At 46.7% G+C, this 23,919-nt stretch overlaps 1 protein-coding gene across 11 annotated transcripts in view; it reads right to left on the reverse strand.

Moving 5' to 3' along the window:
- Positions 1-239: 239 nt before the first annotated feature.
- TACC1 (transforming acidic coiled-coil containing protein 1) overlaps positions 240-23,919 on the reverse strand; it is a 95,089-nt gene continuing 71,409 nt past the window's right edge. For all 11 annotated transcript variants that reach the window (XM_064477442.1, XM_031440078.2, XM_031440077.2 and 8 more), the window contains 8 exons: positions 21,918-21,970; positions 14,926-15,051; positions 13,083-13,159; positions 11,681-11,724; positions 9,879-10,039; positions 8,973-9,079; positions 6,071-6,191; positions 240-5,001 (listed from right to left, as the gene is read on the reverse strand). In XM_064477442.1, coding sequence (XP_064333512.1) covers positions 4,933-5,001; positions 6,071-6,191; positions 8,973-9,079; positions 9,879-10,039; positions 11,681-11,724; positions 13,083-13,159; positions 14,926-15,051; positions 21,918-21,970 — 758 coding nt within the window. In that variant the 3' untranslated portion in view covers positions 240-4,932. The remainder of the gene's footprint in view (positions 5,002-6,070; positions 6,192-8,972; positions 9,080-9,878; positions 10,040-11,680; positions 11,725-13,082; positions 13,160-14,925; positions 15,052-21,917; positions 21,971-23,919) is intronic.

The following is a 23,919-nucleotide window of genomic DNA, read 5'->3' on the forward strand; positions in this document are numbered from 1 at the left end:
TGGAAATTTATATGGTAAGGTCCGAATTCCAAAGTTTGTTTTGTTTTTTTTAATTACACACCCAACCAAAGGCATGAAATCCCACAGAATGAGTGTAGCCAAAATGTCATCTTTTCTTTTTTTAGACTGAATCATGGAGCCTGTGAAAGCGAGGCTGTCGTAAATTTTCATGTTCAGGGATAAAATGACACAATGCGGGCGGTGGGGGCGAGGAGGGGAATCATCCACACGGCCACATCTAACAGTGGTAAACAGTCTTTATTCAGGCAATGAAACATGGAAAAAATATATTAGTAATCATTATAATAATTTCATTTGTGTGAGTATAACTTTTACAAATATTTACCTGACATATAAAAGGGCAATTACTTGTGCATATAAAACTTATGTAGAGGCTCATTCCACGCGACACAATCCCGGGAGCAGTAGTCAGTGCAGCGTTACGTTCCTCTGGACGAGGCTCCTTACACACTTCGTGGCACCCGTGGGGACACAGGGGAAGCAGATGTGCAAGTCATTAACATTTACTCGTTGGCACACGTGGGGAATCTACTGGCGAACACACACTTGCTGAGAGCGACACGGAGAAGTTTGCTGTGACCTCTGAGATGTAAAAGAAATGCCCGCGTCCTGTCCCACTGGGTGAGAAGGGCCCAGGCTGAGGCAGCCTGTCTCACCTGCAGACTGCCCTGTGTCTGGACGGCGGGCTGGTTCCGGAGCTCACATTTTATATGACCACTAGAAAACTACTCACACAGTTGACTGGTTAACAATGTGACTGGGAAATGCCTTTGGGGGCATTTTTCAGATACCACTGAAAGGCAGAAGGGGGAGAACGTGGCGTCTTTAACCTTCGGGAGTGAAGAATCACTACAGGGATGGTTCAAAGCCACACCTCAGCACCAGGCCGGGCCTCCTCCAACTGAGTTAAAGCAGCAGACAGACTGCCACAGGCCAGCGTCGCATGCACCGTCTCCGGAGTAAAACTATAACCTGTGTGTGTGTGTGTGTGTATATGTAATAGCTGTAACCATATTATAGTTAATAAAGTCATTCCTTAGGAATCTTATTTGTCCAAATCTAACTGCATGCTAAGAGGCACAGAAATGGGATTGCATTTGGACGAAAAACAACAGAAAGTGCAATCTTTAGTCTCCAGAATGCTAGCTCTGAGCACTGGGGAGGGAGTCTCCACTGGAAACGCTGCCATCCAGAGGAGATCCTTAGAAGCGTCTATTATATCCATTCCTCTCTCTTTACTGCATGGGAGACTCAAGGTTTGTGTGATGAGTTGCTTTCTTAAAATCACTGGAATCTGGAGGCCAGTCAAACCTTTTTCGGACAGAAGTCTCCTTAAAATACTTGTTGAAATCTTTGAAGGAAGTGACTTTATAGACCTTTGGCTTGACAATTCTGGGATTCCCAGACAATATTTATTCTTTTAATAAGCAAGTAATAATAATCTGCTATCTTTCAAAGTCTTCAGGATATATACGGCTTTACTTTAAAAATGCTTTGCCGGACTCACTTCATCCTTCAACACCTAGTTTTCTCTCTTCCCAACAAGAGGTTCAATTACTTTAAAGAAATCATTTGTGTAAGATACCACCCAAGGCCAAAAGCAAGCTTGCCTGGTCGTCACCAAACTACAAAGAAGTCGTGGACAGTGCATGACACACCTACCAACTGCAGCGAAAAACCAAAAGGAGGAGAGGGAGCTTGGGAGCTTTTAGTCTACTGAAACAGCAGGCACCGAATCGTTCCCAGCTCGAGCACACAGACAAACCACACCAGCTCTGGCAACTGCACTTGGAGCTTTACAGCCCTCGGGTCCTCTGCTCCCTTCCATTAGGATGACTGCTTCACTCTGGCTGCCCTGAGTCAGCCCAGGAACACTTGGGACCGTTTACTCTCCCGGACTGCAATTCGTCCGCACGAATTCAGGGCTGTCTGAAAGACAGCTGAGTGTCTGTGTGAGGGTTGCAGAAAGTGTGGGATGTTAGGAAGGGTAACTGGCTGGAAAGAGGGTTCAGCTTGAGCTGGCCTCCAAACGTCTTCCCTCGGACTCCGCATCGTCCCGGAAGGCTGCCAGACCCTTGGAAATTTCCAGCAACGTGTGCCTTCTGCACTTCCTAATTTGGATGGGTCTGAAGATGCCAGCAGCCACGTGAGCAAACAGACTCCTCAGCGTTTCCAGACCGGTTTTACAGACAAAGGGTTTGGGCGTGTCTCTGGCTTCTAGGAGCTTCTCTAAGGCAAGCACAGTTCGGGATGTCTGTGACTGACCAGCCACCCGAGTGACAAACAGTTCAGTCTGTCTTACACGAGATCCTCCACTTACAACACTTTTAGATAAAGACCATCTACCTCCACTTCAGCAAAGCCAACAAGCTAAGAACCAGCTGTGGGTCCAGAGTCTCAGCGGGACTCCTGGGTTCCTGAGCCCCGTCCATGCCAGGCTCCCCCTCGTGTCCTCCCCACGCTTGTCCCAGGCTGTGTCACTCCTAACCCACAGGGCATCGGGCCCGCCCATATTTTGAAGCAAAACCCTGGGCTGTATTTTTACTCTCCGGAATACTAAAAGCTCTTTTCCCCCCTTATTAAAAAAATAATAAAAATAAACAAACATACTTCATCTACCCAGTGTATTCTCTTGATTTGCCAGCTGTAAAGCTACCATGCTCCTCCTGTTGGAGGACATGCATCTATTAAGTGGGAAGGAAGACCGTTTCCTTGCAACAGTCACGGCTGAGAGGCCAGCGGCAAGTACTACTTGACAGGAGCCTTTGCGTTTTCCTTGGGCGGCAACTTCATTCACGAAGGTCTAGGTTTTAAGGGGTCTCTTCTCACCAGTCTGCTGGGGAAGGATTGTCGTCACCTCTGTCTTACCTAACACACAGCGACCTTCTCCTTTTAGGCATGCGATGCCTGAAAAGAGGGCCGCGGCTTCCTAACGGAGACCACTAAAAGCCTCTCCTGCGTCAAACAGATCAACGTGAAACAAGTAAACACGGATGTGTCACCGCAACACAGCCGCCAACAAGGGTTAGTGACGCTTCTTTCTGCAAAACGCAGGGTTAGTTTCTGGAGGCGCAGAGGAGTGGGAGGGGCTGTGGGTCACCCCAACTGGAGACACCTGTTCCTCTGAGGACCCTAACAGCAGCACAGCGACAGCTTTCGGAGCCCCAGTGATTGTCAAGTCACTTCTCCAAACACAGAAGATCGTTTCTGTTGTTGTCTTTTTTTGTACAAAATGTTAAGATGATAGGCTTTAAAATACAGCCCAAGCACCAATTACGATAAATGCGTATCAGTAAAATGTGACTTCTGGCTTTAAAAGACATCACTGACCTCCCTGGGGCTAAAGACTGCACCCACGTAAAGAGTACACGGCTAAAGGAAGGGTCACCCTTTAAAGGTCTACACACATTCTCCACGAGGCACAAGTCACTGCTGAAGGTGGATCATGCAACAGGTTGACAAGAAAAGTCTGAAAACTTACATGAACTGAGGAGAGTGCATGTCACCATGAAGATGCTCAGGCTGTTCAGATTAAGACAAAAGAGTGCTTCAAAACCCCAGCCGGGACTTGGTTTTGCCTATCAGATGGGAGGGGACTCACGGTGGTACAGAGGAAACTTCTACTTGGGGGTGAATAGCCTGCCACGCTGAATGGAGTCCAGGAACAGCTTGAGGAATTTGTTGTTGGTTTTTTTGGAGGGGGGGCAGTCTGCTCCCTGCACTCCCCGTCTCCAGTATCCAATTGTCCTTGGTTTAAAAATATTCAAAATGCGCTGATTTTTGGAGTGGTTCACATGATTCTTCCTACCCATTTTGTTAAACGTTCTGCTATTTTGAGTTTGAGAGGAATTTTTTTGTCTTTAGGAAAAAAAAAATCTGAAGAACAATGCATCACACTTGCAAAAAAAACCCGACCATGGCTTCACCTTACAATTGCGAATGGGGTTCATTAAATAAAACCTTTCACAAGTAGATTTTCTTCGCATACTTCCAACAGAAAGAGAATACAGGGTAAATGCTGATTTTGTAGCAAGGAAGGATGCAGAGGAGACTGGTGGCTCTAGGCCACCCCAGCTGTGAGGGGCCACACAGAAAGGAGACACTCTCAGTCTGAGGACTAACCCCAAGGGGTCCCCCAGCATCCAGGCTAAGGGGCGTCCAGACGCGGGGCAAGAACACTGCAGCCAAGTCTCCCCCACATGACACCTGAGTCCGAGGTTCTGAGTCAAGCCAGACGTGGAGTCTGGGGGCTTCACATCTTCAACAACCTCGAACCCCCCAATTCTGAAGTTGGCATTCTGAGCAAGGCTTCTGTTTCAAAATAGCGTTTTACATTTAGGGAAACATGCTCTTCTGTAGAGAAGTTCTTATCTGACTATGCTTCAGGGAGAAAAAAGCCAGGAGCACATATAAATACGTGTGTGTGTGTGTGTGTATGTGAGCGTGCACACAACTGGTGCTCACCTGCTCAAACTATCTCCTCGAATAAAACCACTACTATTGAAACTTAACATTTAAAAGATGAAATAAGTAAAATTTTTAAAAAATCAGACAAGGGGTGGGCAGGAGATGACCCCAAAGAGTAGCTACAAAATCATAAACGGAACACACTGGGGGAAAGTAAAGATGACTTTAAAACGAACTAAAGATGGAGAAATTGTAGCCCGGGCTCCGCAGCCTGTCTGGACAAGCCTCTCGACGGGGTTTGGTCCCACTCCTTTCTCGGCGTTTCCTCTGGGGCCGTTGCACTGGCAGCAAAGCAGGACAGGCAGCAGTAGGTGTGTGCTTTTGTAATGTGTTTTTTTTTTTTTTTTCTCTGCAAGGGGGAAATTATTCCTGGGTAAGGCAAGGTAATTGTGGTCACGAGAGAGAAGCAGCCAAATGCAGATCTGCTGAGCTAACCGGGGAAACTCAGTCCGTCTTTCCCAGCTTTGCAATCAGCTCGTCACAGATTTTCGTCAGTTCTTCGATTTCTTGGTTCTGAAAGACAGATGATGAGAGGATGCAGTTGGTGCCCTGAGACAAAGAAGGACAGCGGAATCATCCCAAGATTGGCTGTGCTCTCGCTGGGCATCCCGACTCAGTGCTTCTTAACTTTCCTACCTCAGAAACCCTCTGAAGAAAGGAAGGCTGTATACCTCTTCCCTGGAAAGTAGTTATGTGTTCACAAAGTTACGCTTAAATTGAGTGAGGAGTGAGGGTAATCACCGGCCCTCTGAAGTTTGTCCTTGAACCTCTTAGTTCTCAAATTTTCTTGCTATCATAGGAATTATCTTGGGGGTGTTTGTTAAAAACACAAGTATCTGGGGATCACTTAATCCATCAGCATCTCCAGGGACCTGGGATTCTGGAGTCTGAGCATCCTGGGGACCACGCCAGGGCTGCCATGATGAAAATCCCTGCACTAGCTGAATGGATGCCATGGGCCTGAGTGCATAAGTAGACACAGTAAGAAGAACAGTAGAGGCATACAAAAATGAAACCTAGGAATCGCCAAGTAGTGAGAGATTGGGACCGTCATCACCACTGACTCCTACTTATCGAGCAGTTTCTGGACCACAGCACCACGGCCACTCGGGCAGGGCAGCCCTTGCTGTGGGGCTGTCCTGTGCACTGCAGGACGTTCAGCAGCATTTCTGGCTTCTACCCACTAGACGCCCACAGCATCTCCCCATCATGACACCCAAACACACCTCCCTCCAGGCGTTGCCATATGTCCCCTGGAGGGTAAAACTGTAATGAAGGGGAAAGATGGCTTCATGTATTACATTAAAACGAAAAGAAAAAAAGGTAGCCTCAGAGCCTAAGCGTTTGGTCGCCAGCAGCACATCAGTTACTGCACTTCCCCTGTGCACCCTGCCTGTGGGTGGGTCCCACCAGGGCACCTGGGAGGTCAACGGTTTGCCTCACTTGTCTCCACCCGAGTCAGTTCCCAAGGGAGCTGGACCCAAGTGTCTGAACAAAGAGACAGCCTCTTCACCCAGACCCACGCTAACCAAGGGGAGCAAAACCACGAGTGCCTGTGGTCCTCACACCTCGGCCCCCTTACCTTCTGCTGAAGGGCCCTTTCCAGAGACTCCACCTTCATCTGCTCTTTCCGGAGCCCCGCGTGGAGGGCGGCGCTCTCGGCCTTTGCTTTTGTCCGGACCTGAGCAATCTCCTCGTTGGCTCTGTTTATGGGTTTGCGTGATGAAGGGGCAAAAAGCACGTGGTTAGTCATCATTCTCGGCCCAGGGGTCGGGCGCTAACTGCTGATATCTGCGAGATCCGGACCTATGAGAACTGACTTCGTGATTAAGAGGTAAAACAGGGATCGGTGACCTAGGTAATTCCATTTTAATTTATAAAAATTCAATTGACACACAACTGCTAGGGAGATTTCCATGGTGCAAACCAATGGCAGAATTCATCTCAAAGGCCACAGTGTCCTCGTGTCCTTCCAAATTCACATGCCACTAGAGAATGGGATCACATGACCGTTTCTACAACAATCTTCGATTTTCTTTTGACCCAGTACAACAGCAAGTGGGAACTTCTGTGGGATTAACACAGCTAATGAGTCCGGAGACTAACCACTGGCATCCATGAGACAAAGACCTCAGAGCGCTGTCATTAATGAGATGCAAAAGGAAAATTTTTAAACCATAGACATCAGTTGATAAATAGCCAACTGAGTGATGAAAGGTTGCTAAAAACTCACTTAGTAATTAGAGGCAGGAAAATTAAAGTGAAAAACTTTAAACATTTAGCAGACTGGCAAAAATCAGCAAGGATGACCTTGTCCCGTGCTGGCCGAGAAGGGAGGAAACAGGCTCACGTGCTGATGGGGGAACGAACGCGGCGCAGACTTTGTGGAGGGCCACGCGGTGGGGACTGTCACAACTTCAACTTCAGACACTGCTGACCCAGCAGCTCTGGCTCAGGGACCTACCCTCCGCAGCACATCGCGTGGCACCACGGCGAGGCCACAGACGTTCGCTGCAGCGCTGTTCGCAGTGGAAAAGCTGAAACTGTCTAATGCCCATCCCTAAAGGAATGGAATGGTCTACAACCTAATAAAATAATTAGATGGGGTGATGTGCTCTGAGACGGAAAAAATGGCCAGGACATACAATTAAGTGAAAATGGAAACCTGTATTATATGACTCCAATATTACAGAAAAACAAAAAAAGTCCAAGGCCATGTTGGGTGGTGTTTGTAAAGGTTCACAGAGAAGACTGGAGGGAGACAAAATAAACCTTCAATAAAAGTCCCTCTGGGAGTAGGAATGAGAAAGGGGGAACTTAAAAGCCTTTACAGGGGGCAGGGTATAGCTCAGTGGTAGAGTGCATGCCTAGCATGCACAAGGTCCTGAGTTCAATCCCTAGTACCTCCATTAACATAAGTAAATAAATGAACCTAATTACTCCCACAAAAGAAAATTTAAAAGAAAGCCTTTATAAATAGGAAGATGGCAAAAAAACAAGTATATATTTTTGTAGTTAAAAAATAAAGTTGGAGGCATCCTTTATACATCCTTTATTTCCCAGGATAAATTTTCAAGTGTTTTGGATTTAAGGATTAAAAAAATTAACCTATAAATGAAGGAGAACATAGGAGAATATTTTATATTCGGCCTGGAGAAGATCTTCGTTACTATGACAGGAAATCCTACAGCTATAAAAGAAATCACTGAGAAATTTCACTACAAAGGAAATTTCTGCATATCAAAGCACATGACAGGCAGAGCCAAAAGATAAAAGACAAGCTGGAAGAATTATTCATAATTCATATCACAAAGGGCTGGCATCCTAAACATACTTGTATTTTAAAAACATAAACTGAGAATAGAAAACCAAGCAAAGAACAGAATCATTCATGTAAAGTAATACGTATAGCCGGCTACTAAAATGTGTTCAATTTCACTCATAAGATCAACACAAATCAAAACTACATTGAATGAAAAAAAAAAACCACATTGAATGAAATAAATGCTCTCTTGCTGGCCAAAAAAAAAAAAAAAACCAAACAACAACAACAAAAAACCAAACCAAAGCACCAACTAAATCAGAATACCATCTTTTCACTGGTTAGACTTGCTGAAAACCAAAAATTTGCTATGTTGGCAAAGCTGTAGGGAGACAAGCCGCTCTGAGACATTGTGCAGGACTGTAAAATAACGCAAGTCTAATGAGGGCAATCTGACAATATTATCATAGTTACACATTCATATCTTTAGCAGTTCCTTTTGTATCATACAGAGATGTCACATGCCTGCCAAATGACAATCATACAAGATCTCTTATTCTAGCACTGTTTGTAGCAGAAGATTCTGAATAACCTAAATGTCCAGCAGGAGGGAACTGGTTACATAAATGATACATTCCAACAACGGAACACCACAGGACTTAAAAAAAAAAAAAAAAAGGAAGCTATGGGTTGACATGGGAAGATTTCCAAAATATACTGCTAAATGAAAAAAGCGAGGTATGCCATCTCTAAAAAAAAGGAGATTCTCACCACATTAAAAAAATGGTAATTTTGTGATTTGACTGAGGCATTAGCTGACTTGATGGTGGTGCATATATAAATGTATATGTAAACGTATCAAATTGACACGTGGTACACCTTAAACTTACACATCAATTACAGCTCAATAAAGCTGGGTGGGGGGAGAGAAGGGGAAAAAGTACATCAGGAAGGATAAAAGAGTGATGATGACCTGGGGTGAGGAAAGAGGAGGGAACCCAGTGGAAGGGAATGGGGTGGGAGGGGAAGACTGCATCTTTTCCTCTTTTTCAATGTTTGAACCATGTGAAGATTCTACCTCTTCAAAAAATTAAATAAAGCACGCACACACATACACACAGATGCAATCTGGAGTTGCAGAAACAGTGATATTTTCCCCCTTGCCTCGGCCCATCTCCCCACGACAACACGGAGAGTGAAATTCTCGTGCGTAAGCTCTTACTTGTCTAGTTTCTCTTCTGCGTGGATTTTCAGGGCCTGGTACCGCTGCTCCTCTTGTCTGACTCTGGCTAAGTAATCCTGAGCGCACTTTTTCAAGGCTTCTTCGTTCTGGTCCCAGGGGACAATTTAAGATGAAAGACACAGGTCATTTCGTTTTTCTTCTACCAGTAACATACTGAGCATCAGAGTTCTCATTTTTCAAAAAATGAGAAAACCTAACAAATGCGGACGCCTTCAAATAACACTCTGTGCTCATCTGAAACAGACACAGATTATTCTTGCTGAAGAAACTGCAGATAACATCTTCATGCATCAATTTCCAAATCACACTCATACACCTGCTTCAGGAGGGTAGTTATTCAAAAGTGAAGGGCAATCTGATTCCCATTCTAGAGAAATTGGCCAGTCTCATTTTTACTTTAATATGGGGAAGAAAATAAAAAAAGAATGTTCACTGCTACCAACGTGTCTTACTGATGGTGCAACTGCATTAAATGGACACGCCCACTTACACCTAGGTTTGAAATGTTACACTTGCTTTCTTCTAGAACATGCAGCCTGAGCTTCTCAGGGCTATGGCAGACTCCCTTTTACTTTTAGTCATGTTAAAGTGATGAATAGTCAAGAAGAACATTTCTGAAGTTCTCCTGATGTCTGAGAGCCCCACGGTTCTCACACTCTGGGTGTGTCCGGGGCTTACTGCCCTGACCCAGGAGAGGCGTGACCAACACGCCACCCGGGGTTGGGGGGTCCAGATGCCTGAGCAAACCACAGAAGGGAGGAAGGAGGGGAAAGCCCCGGCTTCACAGGAACAGAGGACGCAAGGCCAGCAGGGACCCCCCCTAGGTTTGGAGACCCATTACCAAGACGGCACGCGGCCCAGGAGACGGAAGGACAAGGACACTACCTTCTTGAACCCTTCCAGGACGCCTTTCAGGTTCTCGTATCTCCTGAAGAGGTCGGACAGCGACCTTTCCACAGAGTTCAGGTCGGCCAGGGCCTGCTCCTTCTCCATAGTCAGCTGCTGGAAGCTCTTCTGAGACGACATGCTTGTCCTCTGCTCGTCTTCTGTGAATCACAGTCAGAAGCAATGGCATGTTCACTCCACAGACAGTTCACAGCTGCCCTCCTGAGCCGCTGGATGGCACCCTGGGTGGGGGGCCCAGCGAGAAAGGTGACCCTGCACGAGGATGGCCATGCTGCTGGGGGACATGGTGGCAGGCGGTGGGGGAAGAACACAGCAGGGCAAGAGGGGTGGGGGTGCCTTTTTCATCCTGAGCGGCCTCTCTTGGAGGAGCGACTTGAGCAGAGACCCAGAGGAACCGAGGGCAGAAGCCACCCAGCTACCCTGGTGCTGGGTGACTCAGATGGCAGAAGACATCATCTCTGTGCTTAAGCTGATGCAGAAAGACTTGATTTTGTTTAGGGACTCTGTCCTTACAGGAGTAGCTACAAGAGATTTTTTTTCCTAATTTTTTTTAATTGAAGTGTAATTGATTTACAATGTTGTGTTAATTTCTGGTGTACAGCATAGTGATTCAGTTATACACACATATATGCATTCTTTTTCATTATAGGTTATTACAAGCTATTGAATCTAGTTCCCTGTGCTACACAGTAGGACCCTGTTGTTCGTCTAATTCATACAGAGTAGTTTCTACCTGCTGGTCCCAAACTCCTGATTTAACCCTCCCCGTCTTTCCCCTTGGGTAAGCATAAGTTTGTTTTCAGTCTTTCTGTTTTGTAAATAAGTTCATTTGTGTCATTTTTTTAGATTCCACATGTAAGTGATATCATATGGTATTTGTTTTTTCTCTGTCATACTGCCTAATGTTTTTTTCATTTTTTAGTTTCATTAGGTAGAATTCTTACAATGTGCACATATACAATATATTGCATGTAAATACATACACACACTATACTGCATATTTTTAAAATTTATATATATGTACTGTTCATTGTTTCTAAGAATGTTTAGAGTTTTAGCTTTTTAAACTTAGAGTTATCAAAGGAATAAAGCCAACCACAAGATAAGAATTGATTCAAAAAAGTGTTTTTAAAAAAATATCTCTATTTCACTTTTATTTTTTAGGATATTTTCAATGTGTCTGTAGATCTGATCGACAGAATAGGTGGTGGTGGTTGTTGTTGTTGTTGTTGTTGTTGTTGTTAAGCACTTTATTTAATGGAGGGACTGGGGATTGAACCCAGGACCTTGTGCATGCTAAGCACACGCACTACCACTGAGCTACTACCCTCTCCCCTCTATGCTGGTGACTCTGAAGTGGCCCCCAAACCTAGGGCTGAGGTGCTGTCCCACGTCCAAGAGCAACAAGGCTGTGAGGTGTGTCACGGGGAGGACACGTGTGTTATAGGAGCCTCGTTCGGGCGGGAGCTGAAGCACTGTGGGCCAGGGGCTCAATGTTAATGAATCAACATGTATTAAAGAAGAGGTTTTTAGACAGAAACACACACAAGGCAAGGTTATGTGTGGACAAAAATGCTGTGGCCACAGGCTCACGGGGATCGAACCCTGTGCTTCCCAGGGGAGCAACTTGGCTAATTCAGTGTTTGTGGCAACTTCATAAAACACAACTACTGCAAATAACGAGAAGCCGCTGTGTCTCGGTAATGGACAAGCTGAGTCTGCATTCTGCCTTGAAGATCACCTCTGGATCCTATGACTCACACTCTAGACGAAAATCTCACCGATCATTTGGGCAATGGTCTTCTCATACTCGGCCACGATTTTCCTTAAAGAAGCAAACACAAAATCTTATCAGGAGAGAATTTTCAGACAAGGCAAGGTGGAGAAATGCTACCCCAACAGGTAAACACGTTAACATCTATGGACAAATTTACATAACCTAGTTACTTGCTTTGGGGCTCCCCTATTTTTTCATTTAAGGAAAGATTTGTTAACATTCAAAAAGGTTTTTCTTAAGATTTTATGTTTAACACAGCTTTTGTTCTATTTCTAGCAGCACCTGCCTTGGCTCTTTCTTTGCACCTACGTGAATGACCTCAAGGCAGTACTTGAATCTGCTTAAGATCAGTCAGTCTTCTACAAAATAAGTTCATGACATTCGTGGGGCTCTTCCTAAGAGATCTGATCTGAGCTCAGGTTTTCCTGGCCCCAGTCCACTCTTACAGGCAGTCTGTCCCTCTGATTCAGTTCCAGGTTTCATTTTATTGTCTTAATTCCAAAAGTACTTCCACTATTCAAAGATCTTTAAAGATCACCCCATCATGTTAATGTTTAGTTTTTATTTTTTTAGTGAAGTGAACTCTTTTCTTGACCCCGCCTAGTGATGGGTGTGCCTCTGGATGACACCCCCCCCCAAGTAAGAAGTGACCACGCCCCCTGCCCTTCACAGCAGCTCCCATCACACTGGCCCTGTATCCAAGGTTCTGACGATGGCTGCTGTAAGGTCCCCAAGGTCGGGGCTGGGCTTTTCTCTCCTCCATGCCAGCACAGGGACTTATGCCCAGTAAATGCACACAAAACCAAACAGTACAAGAGCCACCAATTAGAGTGGACATATTTAAAATGTTTCTTAATCATCCAAGTGCCGACTGCACAGTTTATAAGTTATTTATGCCCCCACTCCCTGCCTTTGCTGCCATCCTCAGTTATTTCACAGCTTCTAACTCTCTAGGGAGTGAGCAGCAACAATAGAAAGATTTCAACTTAAAGTCCATCAGTTTTGCTTTCATAATCTACTTTGTGGTTATGAAACTTGAAGCTGCCATGTATAATTCATTTTAGAAAGGGATTATGATACAACGTCTCCATAATTGAATATGTCAATAAATCTTATTACTCTGTACTTCAAGTGGATTATTTTTTACACGAATTTGTCTTTTCAAAAGACAAGGATTATGTGGGTTCTGCTTACTTGTAATGTTCTGAACAACCCAAAATAAGCTACAGCTTTTGAACACAATAGCTGGTCAGCAACACTCAGGAAATGACATTATTAATCACAAATGAAGGTGCAAACAGCAAAGCCCTCAAGTTCTCAACAGCTGGTTCTGTGGTAAGCAAACACTGTCGTCGCTTCGTCTCAAATCTAACAATGCACAAATGTACCCAGTCCTCCCATCTCACCTCATCTCCAAGACTTCCTGTCGGGTTTCTTCGTATTTTTTCTTCCATTCATTTGCTTCAATCTCTTTAGTGATGATCTAGGTTACAATGGGGACACAGCTTGGTTTTACCCAACCAATCTCTTACAGTTTGAAGTTAAGATTAGAGATGGAAGACAACACACTGCCAGGTCCATCCCAAGTCATTCAATCTACATTAGGAACATAAAACCTCACATCTGTATACAAGGCTCACAAACACTGGGGGAAATGCTCTCGGCTGCACAGGATGCTGGAATGTGGTCGCCAGAGCAAGGGGGAGCGGAACACCTCCCAGGAAAGCTCCAAGTGATAATGACAACCTCTGTAAACGTCACCTGGGTCCAGAGTCTGGCTCTCAGCTCTGACAGCCCAGAACCCTGATGAGGCAGGATGCCAACAAGAGCCATTTAGATGCCAAAGAGCCAGTTTAATTAGGATGAGAGATGAAACTGCCGGAAAATCCAAGCCGTGGACATCGGCGTGTCCAGGTACTGTTTTTCTGCGGAGATTTTGGATTGAGTCAGAATGGGGCTCAGGCGTTCAGTGCCTCCAGGCAGGAGCATCCATCTCACTGCTAGCGAGATCTTTGCTCCTCAGACCAGAACCCCAGTCCCTGCATCTGGGATACCTGTGCTAACTGGAAAAAATACTCTAAATTCATGGCCTCAAACCCCGTTTGCCCTGCACAGAGCTTAGATAAGCACTATACTTTTCTGTGCTTCTTCCTAATTGGTACACCCTTTATTCTGGTGCCGTTAATCAGGATCTCAAGAACTAGAAGCCAGCGTGTTTGCTTCAGGGGGACCAGGCACATCTTTGCTTTGATGAATCCGGTGATCATCTCATAGTTTTAACTCTCAGGAGAAAGATGAAGTTGCTTTTCTCATTTACGAGGTTTTGCGGGGGCCTCCTTGCCACAGCTCCCACGTTTTGACATAGGACTAGCGGACACCCCTAATTACCAACCTATTGCTGTTTGAAAGACCTACGTCAGAGGTACTTAACTACTCTCATCCTATTACATGAAAATAAAATTGCTACACCAAAGGGATTACCTTCTTAAAAAAAAAAGGGTGGTGTCATCAAGACACACACAAACCAAGCACGTAAAAGACAGCGCAGAAAGGTAACAGGGAGGGTGGTAACTGATTAGCAGCACCTAACAACTGCTTTCCTGCCTTTTACATCATCCAGGAAAGGCCTAGCTGTGATCTGTTTGAACAGAGGATGCTCAATGGACATGATACAGGAATTCAAGTGTTGAACTGTTTAATTAAAGGATGGATGAAGGCAGGAGACAATTTTATATTCTTGTAATGCCAGAACTTAAGGAACTTTAAGGCATGAGCACATATCCTCTGTGAATGAAGTCGCTGGTTTAGTTATATATGTGGGTGAAGTTGGCAAAGTTTGATATTTAAAACTTCAAGGTTGGTGGGGAGGGTATAGCTCAGTGGTAGAGCGCATGCTTAGCATGCATGAGGTCCTGGGTTCAATCCCCACTACCTCCATCAAAAAACTAATAAATAAACTTAATAACACCCCCAAACAAACGAGAAAACTTCAAGGCTAAAAGATAAAGAAGTGTACAAAAATCTTAAGGGTATTTCCAAGCTTTGCCCCCTGGACACCAGAAGGCCAGGACTCCAGCATCACCATGGAGTTTTTACAGAGAGCACTTTATATGAGCTACAAGCTGCAGGAAATACGACCTTCTGCCCAGGGAGAAAGAACTCAAGCCAGCAGAGATGGAATCTCTCCGTCAGCACACTGGCTTCACAAAGTAACAGAGCGATAAGTGGACAGAACAAGGAAGCCTTTACCTCTTCTCTGATCAGGGTGAGCACGGCGGTCTTGTCCGATTCACTGAGGCAGATGCCATCGAGGGGGCTCTCCCCTCCGCAGGCCACAGACACCGGGACCTTCTCCATTGGGGACTCCAGCAGTCCCTGCGGCGGGAGGGGGAGGAGAGGTCACAGGTAAGACGTCCAGGCTTCAGTTTTTTCACCCCAAATATCCATCAGTAACTTCCTCTTGACTAAACTGATCACACTCTTTAAAAGCACGTTTGAAGAAAAAAAAAAAAAAAAAACAGCAGGGAGAAGGTTTAAAAAAAAAAAAATCTAGTTACAGTAAGATCTAAAGGAAAAGCCATTATTAATGAGTATCACAGGGGTCTTAGCTTCTGCTTTGACAGATGGCCTGGAGCAGTTTTCTTTTTGTGCAAAAATGAGAAAGTGTAATTATCGCTGTGGTCAGTCATCAAAGCGTCACGGGTATAAAGGAGAAACCATCTACGGTCCGTGTCTGGTGGACCTGGGAATCTGGGATGATGCGTCCCATTTTCAAAAAAAGTGTCAACTTTTTAACATACTGATGCTTTGTGTGTATCCTTATTTAGCCACTGTGGATGGAAATGTTTCTAAAATGATTTTCGGGCCTAAGCAGGCAGAAATGGCAGCTATACGTGCACTCTGACCCCACCCCTGGGGCGATTCTGGGTCACTGGGAACCTCGGTGGCTCCGCAGGGCTGGTGTGCGGACACCCAGCCATGCTGCGAAGCGCACACAGTACGTCAGGGTCTGGGCTGCATTCCAAGTCCTGGGTCCTCCTAACGTTTTCAATTCCCTCTCAGCAGCCTGGGATGTGTCACCTTGATTCTGTTGTAAATGCGGGTTCCAGAGAGCCACGTTCGGTTAGGATTTTGTTTTTCACAAGAACATGGACTTTGTACCATTTTTCTTCCCAAAAAGCATTTTTGGAGGGTTACTTTTTGTTGTACAAATGGGGAAAAAGCTGATCTAATAACATCCAAGATGCCAGCCAAAGGGAATCTTCTCTTTCTTTTTAAAAAAAAAAAAAATCTTAACTTTGCACGTCAGCATAACCAATCAATTAGTTATTGACTATAATCAATTAGGTTCTCTGGTGTCTTGTTCGAATCAAGCTTGAAAAGGAAGTCCAAGGTCAACCCACGTTGACCCACAGGGTCGTTAGGGACTCACCCACTCTCTAGAAAATGCTCAAAACCATGTTATTTTTGCACAGAGCTTCACAGCCCTCAACCCAGGGCCCAGTAGGGAAAACCCTGGCTTAGGGCACAGAAAAGGGAAATGCAAAAGCCACAAGCCGGCAGTGCGCGATCCAGCTGCATCTGGGGGAGGACACCACGCGGACAGAAGCCCAGGTCCCGGAAGCACTCTCTACCGTAGAGGATTTCCATCACTAGGGCCAGAAGCTGCTTGTGGTCGGCAGCCTCCCAAAAGGCTCCAACCACCCCACCTCCTGGTATCAGTCCTCTCGTGTGTCTCTGCCCTTGAGCGAAGCTGGATCTGGCGGCTCTATTCTAAAGAACAGAAGACATACAGTCACGGGATGTCACTAGTTGAAAGACGCTTGGCTGTGAGGCACTGTATGGAAGCACGTGGTAGGGAACAGTCGCCTCCACCAACAGCCACGGGAGTGATCTTGGAGGCGGATCTGATACAGGAGAAATGAATGTAGGGTGAGGGGATGGCCGTGTCCCAGGTCTCAGCTGAGCCCCCGGGACGTGCCCTGCCAGGTGTGAGTCCTTGGCTTCATGCCACAGAGCGAGCCACAGCTGAGTAAAGGTCGATTTATTTAGAGAGACACATACTACATAGAGTGTAGGCTGTTTCAGAAGGTGAGAGAAAGGCCACGAGGTGTGGGGGTTGTGATGCTCAGGTTAAAGCAAAAGTGGACACACACTCCACAGCCAGAGTGCGAGCCGTCTACGAAGATGAGAAGAGAGAGCTAGGGAGGCGGCCAAGAGGGGCAGTGTTGCTAGTTTTTATGGGCTCAGTAGCTTCACACACCGGCAAGAGGGAGGACCATTCCAACTACCCTGGGGGAGGGGCTGGGGTTCCCAGGAAGTTGCCCACTGCCCACTCTTTGGCCTTTCAGCCTATCGGGGCACCTGTGGGCATGTCATTTATCATGCTACTATACTACAATGAGCCTATAAAGAAGCTCAAAGTCTATTGGGAGTCAAATCTCCCACCATTTTGGTGTTAACTGCTGTCATTCCTGGAGTGGCTGTGCCCTGTCCCCTTCCTTCTTGTCTCAGATCCGCCCCAAATGGAGCCTGGAGTGACCGCAGCCCTGGTCTACACCTTGATCACAGGCCGTGACTGACCCCGAGTCAGAGGCACCTAGTGAAGGTGCCCCGGGTTTCCTGACCCAGAAATGATGAGATCACGCTGTAATCAACATGCCCAGTCATCACTTTAACCTTTTTCTTATCAAGAAAGCACATCCCATAATCCTGTTCCCCTATAACTTGCCTACAGGGCAGTATCGCATTAGGCCAAGCCCACATGTTGGGTTCACCTTGTGACTTTTGATTCTAAATTAATACATTTTAAATCAGCCTTTTGTTTTTCTTATTCTAAATCGGAATCCCCAAGTCAAGTCAGCTCTGGGAAACTGGCCCTGTGCCTCCCGTGACCCTCATGTTACTTGGGAAATAAGCCAAGTTTTCCTAGTAAGGAAAATGCTGTCTTGTCTAGAGTTCCGCATCTCATTCATTTGTGGGGGGACAAGTGAATTCAGTCTGCCTGCCTGTTGAACAACTTCACTCTAACAAACGAGGTCTCTGAAGGAGGCAGCGTTCTCAGTTGAAGATCAGACCCTGCACGGAGGCAAACACAGCCAGATGGGTGGGCTCTGCCTGGCCACACGCCCACGAGACGCACAGCTCAAAATGCAATGGCTCTTACGAGGAATTTATGGCCGTGGCCAATTTCAGCCGCCTTTTCCAGTCCTCTAGGATTTAGCTTTTTCCATTCCTCAGTCCTTTAATACAGTTTATCAAACAACGTAGAAAGCCCACTAAATCTACCATCACAAAAAACTGGCCTGGCGATCTTCCTGGGCTGGGCAAACTGGTACGTGCTTAACAAAGATGCTGAATGAATCACATCCTTCCAAAAGGGTCCTGTTTCATGTCCCCCAGTCCTTCTCCCCGACCCACAAAGCATTCAGCACTGAGGACCCACCAAGACTTGTCTACAGACAGCGGGACGCAGGGGAGTCTTGGCTGCATGCTCATGGTGAGCACAGATGCTACCAAGTAATTAATTCTCTGCTCACCTCCTCGGATGAGACGCTCAGAATCCCTGATCTGCCAAGCTCACCCCATCTGTCCTTGAACCTGTTAGAGCAGCGCCACCCCCACCACCTTCCTCAAACAGACACGCTGGAAAAGCCAAGAGAACTCAACTTCTAACAACTTTAAGAATTCTTTAAAAATAAATAAACAAATTGACTCTTCAGTGAAAAATGCTGCAGATCACGGGCTGAAAAGCAAGATGAGACTTAAGGCCCCCGCTGAGTGTCCCTCGTCAGGCCAGGCCTTGGTTACTTTGCCCTGGCCGCCCCCCACCGCTGGGTACGAGGCTACAACAGGAATGCACTTCGAATCAACCCCCCGGGAGGCTTAAACAGGTAAGTGCTAGATTAAACGGATTCCTTTATTCAGTGTTTTGAATACTGAAATTTCTTTATGCAACATTTATTCAACATTCTAAGGGAGTAGAAATTATTTATTCCCGCAAGTTCAGCTGGGGTTGGGTTGCTGGTCAAAGATCACAACCCAGTGTACATTCTAGGGCTGCAGGCGCCCGAGACAGATCTCCCCCTTTTCTCTCTCTTCCCCCGCTTCCCAGTCACCCTCACACTGGCCCAGGCTTCCCGGCTCAGCCTTTCCCCTTATCAGCCTCTTTCATCCTCACAATTCCTCGGAAGAGGCGGTGGGTGTGGCTAACCTTAGGAGGATCAGTGGGGAATCTGCAACTTGAACTGTGTTTCAAGATCTGGGGGAACCTCCTGAATCTGCAGCCACGCAGACCAACAATGCTTGGCCTACTCGCCATGCCCTTCTTCAACCACCCCTTTGCCACTTTTGCACACGGAACAGACTAGAAAGTGCCCCCTGAGGACTTAGAACACGTCAAAAAGGAACTGGTCACCGTGCACAACCAGGCAGTGTGTGGGGCGGAGGATGGAGTCTCATCCTCTCGCGGGGGGACTGCAGGCACCCCCCAGATGAGGGGACACTTCACCACGTGCAGAAGGGAGGCATTCGGAGCCCTCAAAGGGACTGTGCCATTGGTCATGGGGGCTGTGCTGGGATGAGGTGACCAGGCTCCCAAAAGGATGATTCTGTCCAGAAATAACCACCACTGCAGTGTGAGGTCCCCATGAGAGGCTAACGCTCGGGGTCCCCGATCTCTGTGTGCATGACTCCCACCCCTCCCTCTGCCTCCACATCCTCCAGGGAAACCCCGTGGGTCACAGCCTAACAGTGAGTCACGAAAACAGGTACTGGGACAAGGAATGCGCATGAAAAAAATGAACTAGAACAGAAAAAAAAAAAATTAAAGGGACTCACAGGGAGAAAGGTAGATCCCGTTCCGTGCAATCTGTTTTATCAATACACAAATGCCTGTGTTGAGATGTGGCACGTGGTCTATTAGTCAAGACGCAACATGTATTTTTACTGTGGATCAAGGCAGACTGTTTTGATCACAACATCATCTGATCCTACAGCTTCCGCTATCCCACGTCCCCAGGGCCCTCAGGTCTACCTATGTCAACCTAGACCTGTTTTGAGCCAAAGCTCTGGACTCCAAGCTGCCTCCGGGGATGTGAACTTAGAACCTGGTCCTACAGGCGTCTCAGAGTCCCATGTCTACAAACGACCTTTCACGCATCCCTCTCCCCCTGTATTCCTGATTTACTGACTCCGGCGTCGGCAGTTTACTGCGGCAGGTGCCAAGGGACAGCAGCGAGCACTGTGGTCCTGTGAGGACAGCCAGACAGAAGGCGACCCGAGGGGGCAGGTCAGCAGAACCAAGCAGCCCTGCTCAGAGGGCAAGAGTCAGGTGCTCGGGGCGGGGAGAGCGGCCAGGTCTCTGCAGAAGTCGCGTTGGCCACAGGGAGGGTCTGAGCTTCGTCTAAAGACAAGGGAAGCCACCGAAGGGGTTTAAGCCAAGAGGGACGATCCTGGCTTACGGAAAAAGACGCGAGATTAGCCTTGGAAACAGAGAAACTCCTTAGGACGTTGCCACCGTATTCAGTGGTGGTCGTGGTACCACGGGCTCAGCAGAAGTAGATGGATTTACAACTTACAGTTTCTGGACAGAGAAGCCACAGACCTTGCCCGTGGGAGTAAAGGAAAGGAGGAGTCCAGGACGACCCCAGAGTGAGGGGCAGACAATGAGATGGACAGTGGTGCCACTTATTGACGGGGGCCCCGTGGGCTTGGTCCTCAGCTGACACTGACCACTTGGATGTTCAGGGCAGAAGCCTTGAGTGGCCTTCAGGGGCTTTCTCTGATTGCCACCTACACCCTAGCTGCCGTGTATCCTGCTGAGCCACCGAGCAGCGATGGTTCCACCTGCCAAGGCTCGGACCCCGCCCCCTCCCCCGAACGACTGCCGACCACGATGCTCCGCCTGAAACCGGGCGATAGTGACCGGTGCCTCCGCTGTGAATTCCAGCCCTCCACACATGACGTCTACAGGGCCCCGATGGCCTGGCCCTCACCTCCCATGAGCACAGGACTCTTCCAGTCACAGGAGAGTATCCACCCTTACAGCTCCTTATGAAGTCCACACCCCTTCTTACCCCGTGTCGTTGGAGGAACAACCCTCCTGCCTGGAGCCCCCTGTTATCTCATCTGCCCCGAAACCCTCATTCTTCCTTTAAAACTTAGTTCAAAAGGAGGGACCTAGAAGATACCACCTCAACCACATGACCAAAGCTAATTCCACCCATCATGGGACACACTGATATCCACAAGGTCACTTCTGATCTATCTGTGCCAAGAATGTATAAACTGAATTGAATTGTGAGAAAACACTGGACGGACGCAAACTGAAAGATACTCTACAAAATAACTGACTGGCGCTCTTGGAAAGTGTCAAGGTCCGGAAGGATACAGACTGAGGAGCTGTCACGGATTAAAGGGGCCTGAGAACACGGGAACTGAGTGCAGTGTGGGGTCTGCACCAGAAAAAGGGCATTCCTAGGGCAACTGATAAGACCTGAGTATGGTTTACAGATTGGATAATAATACTGTATCAGTGTTAACTGATTTTGATGACTGCACTGTGATTATAGAAAATGTTAACATTTGGGGAGGATGCATGCAACATTTACAAGAATTCCTCATATTATTTTTGGAAGCCTAAAAGTTTTAAAAAACTGTTTTCAATCAGCTCAAGTCCAGCCTTCCTGACACCTGCCACAGAGCCGGTCAGCCCTGGTGCCCACAGCCCCAGGGACACATCCCAGTGTAACGTTCACAACCAACGTAACGTTGGCTTCCTTTCTGTATCTCCCACCAGCACCTCTCAAAAGAAGTGCAATGTAAGCCATGTGTAATTAAAACATTTCCAGTGGCCGCATTTAAAGAGTAAAAAACAGGTGAAATTAAATTTTACTGATACAGTTTCGTGGACCCAGCATTTCCAAGGGGTCATCATCTCACTGTGTAACCAATGTAAAAAGTTAGGTATTTTGTTTTCCCTTCTTTTTTGTACTAAAAGCCTTCAGAAGCTGGTTGAACTTCACACTTAGGGGACATCTCAGGATGTCCAGCCACAGGCAAGTGCTGGTGGTGACACTGCAGGACGTCTCAGGACCTGAAGAAATTGTGCTTTGTTTGCATCTCACTCCCGTCACCAAACACTGCCTAGGATTTATTTATGGGAATTAACACGGGCTTCAGAACAAATGCTGAAACACCCTGCGCCCCGCCCGCCCTGCCCCCGAAGTGGAGGAACTCACGGGCCCCGCAGGTCCTTCCTTCTCCATCTTCTGGCACGTGTCTTTCTCGATGCCTGAAACACAGAGAGTCATGGTTACGGTCACCCCGAGAAGTTGGTGCTGTCCCCTCCTAGTGAGAGACTCTGGGAAACCCCAGTGAAGGCCTAGAGGGATGTCTGTGAACCCGAGACCAGCATCTCAGGGGTCCTGAGTGCACACTGCATGTTGCTGACTGCTGTCAAAGGTCCAAAACGCCCTGGAGAAAGGAGCTCGTGGCCCGTCCTCCATAAAGGGAACCAGGTCTTCAGGTGGAAAGAGCGACAAGGCTGCCCCCTTGTGTCCATGAGAAGTTTTACAAGGGAGTTGTCTTAACCCATAACACTGAGAGCTATTCTGTTACCAAGTTGGAGTGAATCTAAATTCCAGCCGGGAAAGGTACCCTCAATCGAATTAACACAGCAGACAAAACAATAAGCTCAAGATGGCAGTGCCTGGAAACGAAATTCATTATCCTTCCCACACCCTTCAGACTGGTCTCCTGGTCTCTACCACCAGAGTCAACATTTAAAAAAAAAACACACAACATAATGCTTTTTCTAATTAAAGGACACATGTATTTACCAAAGAAAAATTTTAAATATGGGACAGCACACATAACATTAAACCTACAATCCTGTACATGCAATAACAAATTACTCTTTTAGTGTCCTGTCAATAGTGCATTATTTAAAACACAAATATGACCATCACGACTCCATTTAAAAACTTTCAACGGCTCCCCTATACCAACAGGATCCAGCCCAAAATTTTCAGGACGAGCTGGTGTTCCCACCTGCCCTGAACTCATGGAGAGTTACTGGGCATTTTACCTACAAGACAGGTTCCTTCCCACCCCTGTGAGAGATCACCCCGGGGTACATCTCTGTCCGTATCTATCGAGACCTCGCTCGAAGGTAACTCTCCCAGGACACAGACCCCCGCCACCACCTCCCCATGTTACGGTTGGTCAGTTATGAACAGCATTGACAGTAGCTGTTCTGTACGTAGAACCCCAGCTCCAAAGATTTCTGCCAAAGGGATTTCCTCCTAGCGAGGAAGAATATTATTCAACGAACGTGACCGTGCACCTGCATCAGAGGAAATTTGAAGATGAATCACTCATAGTTCTTAACCTAAAAAAAGTTTATCAAAGGTACCTTCTGTAACTAATACACTGAACGGCAACATAAGAAGAAATTCTGTGGGAGCCACGTGACACTTTTGAGATAGACCTGCAAGGATGGGCAGAATTTCCATAGGAGACGGCAAAGAAAGGTATTTTATGTGTAAGAAATAAGTGTAGGTACGAGAGTACTCAGGGCTAGCCTACGTAACTGGGGTAAAGAGACAGAATAGGAAATGGCAAACGGGGGTCTTTGGGGAAAAAGTGTCAGAGCAGAAAGAGGCCAGGGAAGAAGTCTGGAACACTGCCTGACACGTTTACTTTATAGACGGGAAACAGACCTGGGGTTGGCGGGGAGCTGGGAACAGAACTCTCACAAAGTCCAGATTTCCACCTGCTTCCCTGGTTTGATGACAGATCATGATTTTTAGAATTCTAAGTATAAAAGCCCCACATTAAATTACACTGCTGAAGACCTGAGTCTTTAATGACCTTTAATGTAGTCAGAACACGGTGCTAAACATTTCACGAGTCAAGGTTAAGGACACAGATACGATGTGGGATCTGAAAAGGGCCTTGGATCTGAAATGTTCTAAAGAGGAACACAGCCAGAAATTTCAGCCCAGGTTGGCCCAGAACATGAGGGAGGTTGGGGGGTGTTCAGCTCAGTGGTACAGTATGTGCTTGCATGAGCTTCAATCCCCAGAACCTCTGTTAAAAAAAGACCATGAAGAAGAATTTTGTAGGGCACTGGTCCATTTCAACCCACCATGTCCGTGAGCAAAAAAACTGGTAACAGTCCAGGGGAATGAAAACCATCTTGTTACAAGTTAGCCTTGTGGTCAGAAGACTGTGGAACCA

Source organism: Camelus dromedarius, chromosome 22 (assembly GCF_036321535.1).
Source record: "Camelus dromedarius isolate mCamDro1 chromosome 22, mCamDro1.pat, whole genome shotgun sequence".
Classification (NCBI taxonomy): Eukaryota; Metazoa; Chordata; class Mammalia; order Artiodactyla; family Camelidae; genus Camelus; species Camelus dromedarius.